At 45.1% G+C, this 11,687-nt stretch overlaps 1 protein-coding gene across 1 annotated transcript in view; it reads right to left on the bottom strand.

The window, feature by feature from the left end:
* Positions 1–8,916, bottom strand: part of LOC100665359 (NUT family member 2G-like) — a 45,544-nt gene extending 36,628 nt beyond the window's left edge. Inside the window, exon 1 of the mRNA XM_064290966.1 lies at positions 8,748–8,916. Within this exon, the coding sequence (XP_064147036.1) occupies positions 8,748–8,916 (169 nt within the window). The remainder of the gene's footprint in view (positions 1–8,747) is intronic.
* Between the last annotated feature and the right edge of the window lie 2,771 nt (positions 8,917–11,687).

Here is an 11,687-nt window from a genome sequence, read left to right on the forward strand (position 1 = left end):
CCATGATGTCAGGGAAGTTTTGTGTCAGGAGTTCTTCAACTATTTTCTCTGTGTTTTCTGTCCTCCCTCCCTGTTCTGGGACTCCAATCATACGCAAGTTATCCTTCTTGATAGAGTCCCACATGATTCTTAGGGTTTCTTCATTTTTTTTAATTCTTTCATCTGATTTTTTTTCAGCTATGTTGGTGTTGATTCCCTGGTCCTCCAGATGTCCCAGTCTGCATTCTAATTGCTCGAGTCTGCTCCTCTGACTTCCTATTGCATTGTCTAATTCTGTAATTTTACTGTTAATCTTTTGGATTTCTACATGCTGTCTCTCTATGGATTCTTGCAACTTTTTAATTTTTCCACTATGTTCTTGAATAATCTTTTTGAGTTCTTCAACAGTTTTATCAGTGTGTTCCTTGGCTTTTTCTGCAGTTTGCCTTATTTCGTTTGTGATGTCTTGAAGCATTCTGTAAATTAGTTTTTTATATTCTGTATCTGATAATTCCAGGATTGTATCTTCATTTGGGAAAGATTTTGATTCTTTTGTTTGGGGGGTTGTAGAAGCTGTCATGGTCTGCTTCTTTATGTGGTTTGATATGGACTGCTGTCTCTGAGCCATCACTGGGAAACTAGTTTTTCCAGAAAATCCGCTAAAAAAAAAATGCAGTCAGATCCCTATCAGAATTGCCTTTGGGTTATAACCGCCACCTTGTTCCCTGTAATGATGAAAGTCTGAGATTTGGATTATATATGCTTGGCTGTAGCTGGTTTTGTGTTTTTAGTCCCGTTAGGGGTGGATTTTTGGTCCCTGGGTTTTTTTTTTTTGTTGTTGTTGTTCCTTCTCTCAGGCCGAAAGAGTGGGTTAGCAAAAGACCAAAAGAAAAAAAAGGGGGGGGGGGAAAGCAAAGCTGCTGCAGAACTGGAACCGGAGCCATTCTCCCTCTGGCTCAGGCAATTGCAATGTTAATGAAGCCGCCTGGGAAGGGTGGGGGAGGGATCAGAGAGATAGGAGAGTAGCACCTCAGAATATAGCCAGAGTTGCTTGTCTTGCTTGGAATGACTATTATATCTGAGATTCCCACGGGGCGTGTCGCCTATGTGTGCTGGCTGTGTGGAGATTGCCCCCTGGGGATCTGGCCCACTGAAGCCGCGGTCAGATCCTCCGCTGCCAGTTCCACGCCCAGCGTAAAGGTTCCCCTGCTAGGACGGTTCACTCTCGACTCCAAAATCAGTCGCTGCCTCCCGGGGACTTCTCGTCCCGCCAGCCGTCGCCGTGCCGCCCCCACAGACAGGCTGGACCCCCTCCCGGGGTTAGTTCAGGGGAGTGGAGCAGCTCTCTGTGCTTGCGCTGTGCCAGCGCCCAGTCAAAATCCCGGTGGAACAGTTCCCCGGCTGGGACGCTGCTCTCCCAGCTCCAAGACCAGTCACTGTCTCCCGGGGACTTCTCCCCCCCGGCTGCGTCGCCACTCTGCCCGCGCGAACTGGCTGGGCCCCCTCCCCGGGTGAGTTCAGGGGGACAGGGCTGGGCCCCTTGTTTGCGCCGTCAGCTCCCCTGGGCTCTGCCCTAAATCGGGCGCCAAAGGTTACCTGACTGGGACGCTGGCTCCAGGCTCCGAAAACAATCGCTGCTTCCCCGTATTTGTTCGTTTTCCATCTCTAAATCTGTGTTTGTTGTTCAGGGTTCGTAGATTGTTATGTACTTGATCGATTCACTTGTTTTTCCGAGTCTTTGTTGCAAGAGGGATCCGGGGTAGCATCTCCCTAGTCCGCCATCTTCACAAGAGAAATTTTGAAATATTTTTTCCCCTACATTGGCCCTATGCTTCTCCTTTCCGGTGATGTACACAAATCCTCTGCAAGTAAATTTACAGCTCACTGAATAGCATCCTCCTCTGGTTTGTTGCTATGTCAACTGCTGTCAGAGATGGCAAGGCAAAAGATATTGAAAGCCAAAAAAGAAAAAAATGAAAACAATTCTTCAAAGAGCTGATTTTTGGCAGTAAACCATTGCCCACTGAACCCTGAGAAAAAATCTCTTTGGATTTAAGTATGAAATCTGGGGAGACAACATGAGCATTCACTGAAGTATGTGTGTTTGCCTATGTGTGTGTTTTAGAGAGAGAAAGACAGAGATTGCAAACCCCTATCAAAATCATTTCAGGGAAAAGAAGTCTCCAGCTACAAAAACTTCCTCTGTTGCAGCCATCTTTGGGGAGCACTCAACTCTTCAAGTCGTAAATCCAAATCTTGTTGCTTTCCCAGAAAAGAGCTCTGAAAACTGACCAAGAGAAAGTCCCTCCTTGGAGAGCACATATTTGTGACAGAACACATCAAACCCAAAGCAGCTTAGCGCTTTTCGTGTCAAAGCAGCTTAGCACTTTTCGTGTCATAGACATATGGTTGCTAGGTTCCTATGAGGAATAATGTTTGCAAGTAGGTGGACCTTCAGTCAGATCCCACTGTGCGGGCTGATGGTTACATTTTAGAATTCCACACATTATTCACATGGGACAGCACCAGGTTCTTTCTATTTCTGGGAAGTGGTCAACCAAACACAGGTGCTGATGGCAGATAACAGGCAGGTGATGAAGATATGAGAGGTAACACCTGAACTTCCAAACTGTAGATGTGATTATTCCCTTCGTTGACTGAGGGCCCAGTGCATGGTAAGATCGGGAGCAAATTCCTTTCAAGCATGACTCGTTTAATATGCCAAACACCCTGAGAGGTGGACAGTGTTATGGCTATTTTCCCAATGAAGACCCTGAAATATGGAGGAGTTGAGGGACTTTGCTAAAGTCAGACACCAGTGAATGGAGGAGCCAGGGCTCTGTCCTTCTCTCACCACATTGCCTTTCGATGTTTGATGTGTACACTCCCCTAAACACGAGGGATACACCTGGATTGGGGGTTATGCTAAGGAGGACACTCTATGAGGTGCCTGCGTGGTGTTGGCCAGGAACCTTCTGGGACACTACATTGCTGAAAACTGACAGGCCCTTGGGATAAAATCAGAACTTGGAATGTGGAGAAGAAAGCATTGGGCTGTCAGGGAGCATTGATGAGATCCAGGGAGTTTCCAAGTTGGGAATCAGAACTACTGAGAGGAATGGGGTGGAGAGGTCAGGCCACAGACACCTGGATTTGAGGAGTTAAGCAGATTTTAGAAACTATTATACCACCATGGTAGTCAAACAGCCTGGTACTGGTACAACAACAGATACATAGACTGATGGAACAGAATTGAGAAACCAGACGTCAATCCATCCACCTGGGAGCAGTTGATATTTGACAAAGGCCCAAAGTGTGTTTAGTGGAGGAAAGATAGTTTCTTTAACAATTGGTGCTGGCATAACTGGATATCCATCTGCAAAAAAAATGAGACAGGACTCATACTTAACACCATACACAAAAGCTAAGTCAAAATGGATCAAAGACCTAAATATAAAATCTAAAACGATAAAGATTGCAGAAGAAAAAATAGGGATAATGCTAGGAGTCCTAACACATACCATAAATAGTACACAAAGCATAACTAAGAATACACAAATACCAGAACAGAAACGAAACTGGGAGCTCCAAAAAAAGAAACACTTATGTTCATCTAAGGACTTCACCAAAACAGTAAAAAGAGAACCCACAGACTGGGGAAAAATTTGTCTGTGACATATCTGATAATGGTCTAATCTTTAAAATCTATAAGACGCTACAACACCTCAACAACAAAAAAACAAATAATCCATTTTAAAAATGGGCAAAGGATATGAATAGACACTTCACCAAAGAAGACATTCAGGCAGCAAACAGACACACAATCATTAGCCATTAATGAAATGCAAATCAAAACTACAATGAAATACCATCTCACCCTAACAGGGATGGCGCTAATCAAAAAAATACAAAATAAAATGAATATCGGAGAGGTTGTGAAGAGATTGGAAAATTTACACAATGCTGCTGGGAATGTAAAATGTTACTAACACTTTGGAAAATGATTTGGTGCTTCCTTAAAAAGCTAGGAATAGGAAATACCATACAATCCAGCAATTCCATTCCTAGGTATCCTACGGAAGAGCCATCACACGAATAGACATATGTACATGCATGTTCACTGCAGCATTATTTGCAATAGCAAAAAAGATGGAAACAACCTAGTACCCATCAGCGGACAAATGGACAAAAAATTATGGTACATAACACACAGTGGAATACTAGGCCACAAAAGAACAATGAGGAATACTTGAAACATCTCACAACATGGACAGGTCTGGAGGGCATTGTGTTGAGTAAAACTAGTCAGTCACAAAAGGACTAATATTAGATGAGACCATTATTATAAGAACTCAAGAAAAGGTTTATACACAGAAAAACTTTTTTTGATGCTTATGAGGGTGGGGAGGGAGAAGGAGGCAATTTCACTAACTAGATACTAGACAAGGATCAAATTCGGTGAAGGGAAGGACAGCACACAATACTGGGGAAGTCAGCACAACTGGACCAAAGCAAAAGCTAAGGAGTTTCCTGGACACATCAAAACACTTTGAAGGAAAGAGTAGCTGGGGCTGGGGCCTGGGGACCATAGTTTCAGGGGACATCTAGATCAATCGGCATAACAAAATTTATTAAGAAAACTATTCTTTAGAGTGGCATCTGGGGTCTTAAAGGCTTGCAAGCGGCCATCTAGTATGTATCAATTAGTCCCAATCCACTTGGAATGAAGGAGAATGAAAAAAACCAAGGACATAGGAAAGTATTAGCCCAAGAGACTAAAGGACCACATGAACCAGACTCCACCAGCCTGAGACCAGAAGAACTACAAAGCCCACTCTTCAGGTAAAGATTGAACAGGACTATAACACAGAAAAATAATATACGTGAGGAGTGTGCTTCTTAATTCAGTCACATACATGAAACCAAATGGGTGGCTTCTGCCCAGAGGCAGAATGAGAAGGCAGGAAGGGACAGGAACTGGTTGAATGGACACAGGGAACCTGTGGTGGAAAGGGGAGGTGTGCTGTCATATCGTGGGGATTGCAACTAATGTCACAAAACAATATGTGTATAAATTTTTGCAGGAGAAATTAAAAAAAAAAAGTATAATCTCAAGTTAGACTCCACTTCACATTTACAGAATCAAAATCTGCATTTTAACAAGATCCCCCAGCATAGTAAAGGTTGACAAGCACAGGTTAACCCCATAGTTTTTTGAAATACACTGTAAACGTTTCCTCATATCATTAAAACTTCTACAACATGACTTCTAATTATATATATTTCCGGCGCTAATGAAAAAAAAAGAGAGAGAGATGATAGGATACTCACAGAAAGCTCCCCAAAACCCAGCCAGGGTTTGTGAAAAATGAATGATGAAACTGATCACCGGGGATTTAATAGTGACCTGTGAGAGGCCAAAGCCAGACTGTCCCCAAAAGCATTCTGAGAACATGACTTAAAGCTGGAGGAAAAAACTAGGTCAGTCACATATGGATGTAGAAAATGGGGGACACCTGTATCTTTTCCTTTTCACAGCACCACAATCCATCCAACAGCAGAGGAGAACCAGAACAGAAGCAATGAGAGTTTTTTCCAACATAACTATCTTTAATCCCATTTTACAGAGGACTCTTCTGTAAAGTAAAGCTACTGTTCTTCATTTCCAACCATGGAAGTACATGTGCACCCTGCCCAGTTTTGGGCCTCCCTCTCTGCCCTCACTGTATCTATACAACAGCCCAGAAACACCACTGCAATAGGGGAGGAACATTAGCCAAAGAGTGGGGGAGCTGAAAATTAACATCTATTTTGGGGTTCCCAATTTAAGGGTCTGACACATGGAAGAGGAGAGACTGCCACTGGCTAAGATGAAGCTTTTTCCTTTTCCGATGTGTGGAAGGGTCACTCTTTTTAGAGGCATTGAGGGTTGGACCTCACCCACAGGGGAGGATTGCCTCCCAGAGACTCCAAGGTCAGCCCCTGAGGAGGGCCTCTTGGCAGCAAGAGATGGGGCTCTAACTTGAGCTGGGATCTTAGACTTGGCCGTGTCCAGGATGGCTGACTCACTGTCTCAGGAAATAGGCACTGAGATGCTCTCCAGGAGCCCTGAACTCCATGGCGTAGAATACCAGAGGTAGGCAGAGGACTCTTAGAAAGACCCCAGGGCAGCAGGCTTTGTTGAGATGGCAAAAGGAAGGCAAGGCTGGGGAGTTCCTCTTCTTCCTCCTCCTCTTCACTGGACCCTTCCTAGGTGTTTCACTAACAGGAGAGGTTTCTATGAACATTAAGGCTTCTCTGGCCCCCAATCTAGGTGAAGAGCGACTAGCATCCTGGTGAGAAGAGGATGAATGTTCAGACTTAAGTTTCTGTAACTTTTGACTCCATGTAAAGAGAGCAAGTTCTTTTGACTTAGACAGGTTACTGTCTCCTCTGCTATCTTTTGGCAGGTCATCTGCATTCAACTTTTTTGTGCCAATTTCTCACTGATTCCTAGGTGGCGACTGTGGTTACCTGTGCTCTCTGAATCTTCACTGGCCTCAGGCTCTGGAAAAAAAGTGAATCCATGGGGGGAACACCATAAGTTGGGGTTGCCTCCACACCCTCCCCCCTTTCAACTCTAGCAGTTGCTTCTCTACCAGCTGCAAGGAAGGAAAATGGACAGTTAATTGCTCTGTACAGGTTGTGAGAACATGTGGCTGAGCAGGTGGTGGAGACCATGGTATTGGAAGGAAAAAGGGAAGTCAGTCACATGACTCTGGTTCAATTACCAGTACTGTGGCTCTACGTGCCCATTCTCTTGTGCAGTATTCCCAGTCTTTGATTCCTTACGATGCCTCCTCTTTGCCTCTCCACTGTATCCCACTTCCTTGTTCTGCACCTGCTCCCACACTAGGAGCTGTCCTTGCCCAGAAGCCATGGCAGCCAAGGCACTGTAGGGTTAGATGAAATCCTGTGGGTTTCATGTTATGATTCTCCCTTCTTCCTCTGGCTTACCTGAGCGGGAGTGGGTCCTTCCTCTTTCTCCAGCTCCTAAATTAAGGACTAGGGATCCACCTGTGATTCTGGCAATAACAACATTTCAGGAATTGAGGGTGAATAATTGCTTCCATCTGATAACGGAAGGAGGTGGTGTGTGAACATACTTTACAAGGAGTTATCAGTGATTTGGAGGATCTAGAAGATGATCTATAATCCACCTCTAGAGTTTGCATCCAGTGTTGGATTAAAACATCACACCCCACCTTGCACATACACAGACACACACACACATTGATCAGGTTGTAAGGAATCGAGGCTAATTAAAATATCCTGGGGCCAAATGCCAGATTTTTGTTTGCTGGAATGACAAAACTATGGAACATACAGACACCAAACCTCCACTCCAGCCCACCTTGGTAATAAATGCTTCCTGTAACACAGCTTTTCAGTGTAGCTCAGGAGTCCCAGGTCTGGGTATATCCCAATCTCTTCCTGCCTTTGCTCATTTTCTTCTTCTTCATGTTTTCCATCTGGTTCCAAAGTGGCTGAATGGGCAGGTCCAAGCAGACCTTCCATGATTTCAACATGCTCTTACACGACTTTGGGAGGGATCTCATTGGGTCACGTGGCCTCCCAAGGGTGCTGGGGTTTGTGTTGATGCTGGTTGGGGGGCTGCTCCTTGGGACCTCCCTTTGTTAGAATGAACAGTGTAGGAGGGGTTGGAAAGGAGGAGGTAAGTGTCACAGCAAATTCCAACTCTTCCCAGCTGTTACGAATTGACTTGTGTCCCTCCCAAAATGTGTATCAACTTGGCTAGGCCATGATTCCCAGTATTGTGTGCTTGTTCACCATTTTGTGATCTGATATGATTATCCTATGTGTTGTAAATCCTAACCTCTATGATGTTAATGAGGCAGAATTAGAGGCAGGTATTTTAATGAGGCAGGACTCAATCTACAGGATCAGGTTGTATCTTGAGTCAGTCTCTTTTGAGATATAAAAGAGAAAAGTCAGCAGGGAGGAGTCGAACTTCATGCTACCAAGAAAAAAGCTCCTGGAGCTCAGTGTGTCCCTTGGACCTGGGGTTCTTGTGCTGAGAAACTCCTAGACCAGGGAAGGATTGATGACAAGGACATTCCCCCAGAATCAGCAGAGAGAAAAAGTCTTCTCTGGGAGCTGGTACCCTGAATTCAGACTTCTAGCATCCTAGACTGTGAGAGAATAAATTTCTCCTCGAAACTCCAAGAGGCAGTTCTACTCTGTCCTATTGGGTCGCTATAAGTCGGAATCGACTCGAGGGCAGTAGATTGATGGAGATAACTAAGATGCCACCCAACCACAAGTTGCAAGGGCAGAATTTTGGAGACACTGGAATGTGTCTCCTGGTGGGGCAGGCACACCTGAAGCCGCAAGAACTCTGAGAGGAGAAGATATAAAAGGTAGAAGGTCCAAAAGAGTTATCCTGTGAGGAAGCTTGGAGCTGTTGCTTTTCCAAGAAGTCCTCTTATTGAGGCCCATATTTTAGGCTGATTAGATATTGGATTCCACTATTGGTAATTCATGTGAGACAGTAGCTATGAAACTTGATGAGCTCACTACCTAGTGTGTAGTGAAGTGTAGCTGAAACCCTAGGCTTCTGCAGGCTTTGCTGATAGAAATAGCCATTGCAACCTCTTGAACAGAAAGTACCACATGTAAAGACAATGGCCATCTCTAAACATAGCCAGTCTCTACATACCTTCTTTGACTCCTGGCCCTCAGCTCCTGTTGAACTTGGATAGCCATACCTGTGCACTGGCTAACCACAGTGGATGAAGGCCTGTGAGCATCAAGCTTATCCAGAGCTAGAGGAGGCAGGCGTGCAGACCCATTCCTCTGCTGCAACTTCTGAATCTGCAACTTTTCCTCTGCCTCAGACTTCATGAACCTAACAAGGGTGAGGGAGGCACAGGCCATGCTGAGAAGGCAGGGAACATCGGGAGTTCCAGCGCCAGGCTGCAGTGGATTGTGGGAAATTAGAGAAAGATGTGCCTTCAATGAGCTGCCAAGGTCCTGAATAAGTCCATTTTCTAGGAGGGAGTTGCTCTCTGTGGCACAAACAAGGTTTGGGGCTCCCTTTTTTTTTATATGTTCACCACATCATCCCTTCAGTGCAGCACAAGTTATCATAACTTAGGTAGGTTGTAAAAGAAATGAGCCATGCCTTCTTGGAAGCTCCTCCTGGCAGAGCCACAGTGCTCACTTCCTTTCCATACCATTAGTGCCTGATGGCACACCACAACACGGACATTGGCTTCTTTGATTTCAATCAAATCTATGTGACACACAGCAGCACCCCACTCATGGACACTCTATTCCAGGTCTGTCCTGCCTCAGCCTGAAAACGCATACAATAGAGCTGACAGACTGAACCTGGGAAATGGGATGAAGTTGATTGCAGATAACACCAAGGACCAGTTCCTAGATACCTGGTCCTAGTCTCAGTGTCTGAGCCCTTGAGCTATAAACCAGGGAGATACTTGGGTCAAAGGGATGCTGGGAAGAAGGTAGAATGTAACATTTCAGGAATGTTTCAGATTCCTCTGCTGATTTTTTTTAAACCAGGGGAGGAAAGACAATAAGGGTCAGAGACACGCTCACAGGGTGATTGAGATGCTGCCTTCCCCTGAGCAAAGCTTTTCAGACTTGGCTGTTCTTGGATGGTTTTAGAACAGTTTTGTGCCAGTTGTCATGAGGAGGAGTGGTCCCAAATTTCCTGTCAGCTATACGGACACTGAGGAAAGGTGGAACCCAGCTGTTACAGCATGTCCCCTCACGGCAAGTGCCAACAGCTTGGAGTTTATCTCCATGGGAGCCGCATTGTTTATCCCCAACCCCATCTTAACACCCTCAATATCGAGGCATCCACAAATCCAAAATGCAGAAGGGGTGAATTTCTTAAAGAATGTACAACAGAGAAATTCAAGCAGTGAATGCTGTGGTAGAAATTGTCTGAGGTTGCAGAGGGATCATCAGGGAACCAGGAGCCCTATCCAAGTGCACACCTCCTCCTCACAACATCCCTTCTGATTTATACTAACACAGCCAGACAGCAGCCAGTCTCACCCAACCCTCTTCATGCCTCATCACTCAGTCCCAACAGGGTCAGGATGCCATGAACTCACTTTCCTGCCATCTGGTAGAAGATCATCTGGCCAAAGTTGCTTTTGAACTATCACACCTGCAAGGATTACCACAGTCCCTCCTTCAGGGTCATGGCGGGCTTCAGTCCAGCCAGGCATTGCAGGAGTGAGCTAAAACCCCATGCATGTCTGTAATTTTCTACAAGTAAATGTTCCATCCCCATCTTCACCCCACCCCTATACACCTCCCTTACCTATCATCACATCCATGTTGCTGTTTGTCCAAGTCAAGTGTTTATCCTTAGGTTTCCAGTGCTTTTTCTTCCCAGATACCCGTCGCAGAGTCTCAGAACTATACTAAGACACATTCCTGGGAGGGAGAGCCAAAGGAAGAGGAGGTACTTTTGAGTCCTCAATCTGATTGTGGACTGAATGACCTGCCAGAGCACATTAAAATATAGATTCTAAAATGAATGAACATTTTCACCAGCTTCCCATATGACTCTGGAGAGGGGAGTGGGGTAGTGCACTTTGGTGAACACAGACCTAGAGTGCCACGGTGTGGAGAGCAAGAGTTCTGCCCAGAAGCAAAGGTGAAGGAATCCATGCTGAGAGACCCCTATGCTGTCTCAACATTCGAAAATCGTGCTGCCCAACCGATTTGAGACCACAATAGAACAGAGAGTACAGAACTCTTCAAGAATCAGGGAATCCCTAAGATTGGTATAAGGTAGGATTTGGCAGACTTCCTTTATTCTTGGGAATGAATGGAAGGCAGATTCCTTCAGTCATTTAGCCATTGAGTGAGCAACATGTCTACAGAAAAAATCCTGTAGAATGTGATAACTATCTGATACTGGTTCACCCATAATTACCAAGGGGCAGTGTGGGGTTGAGAGAGATGTAGGGTCTGCTGTGAAAAGACAAAGCTTCCCACAAGATTAATCTCTCTGCCTTCCGTTCACAGAAGCCTATAACCCTGGACTTCATGGCCAAATTCTACTCACACATACTGTAGCTGGGACCTGTTGTCTTTTGTGAGTACTTTTCTTGTACTATGTTGCCTTTCCTTTATAACAGTGACAATAATGGACATCTTTTAATGAGGCTCAACATGTGTCAGGCACTCTGCTGAGCACTTCATACATTAGCTCATGTCATCTTAGCTGTTGTGTTAGCTGGGTCCTCTAGAAGAGCAACGCTGATGATATATATATACATATATATATATATGTATATATATATATTTAGAGAGATTTAACTCAAGGAAATGGCTCATGCAGTTGTGGAGGCTGCCAAGTCCTAAGTCAGTTAGTCAGGCTGGAAGCTTCTTCTGATTCCTGTGGCTGTAGGGGCTGACAAACCCAAAATCAGCAGGTTAGATGACAGGCTGCTGGTTCATGGGGCTGCTAGAGGTGGCGAATCCCAAAATCTGCAGGTCAGGTGGCGGGTTCCTGTCTCATGTCCCAAAAGCTGGGGGTCAGATGATGACCAGTGGGATATAGGATCCAGATTGAGAGTGAGCCTTGCTGGAACCTGTATTTATATATGGGAGGCAGGCTACCACTGCCAAGGAAACTTGCCTTTCAACTGATTGACTGCTTA

Source organism: Loxodonta africana, chromosome 9, assembly GCF_030014295.1.
Source record: "Loxodonta africana isolate mLoxAfr1 chromosome 9, mLoxAfr1.hap2, whole genome shotgun sequence".
In the NCBI taxonomy this organism is placed as follows: domain Eukaryota; kingdom Metazoa; phylum Chordata; class Mammalia; order Proboscidea; family Elephantidae; genus Loxodonta; species Loxodonta africana.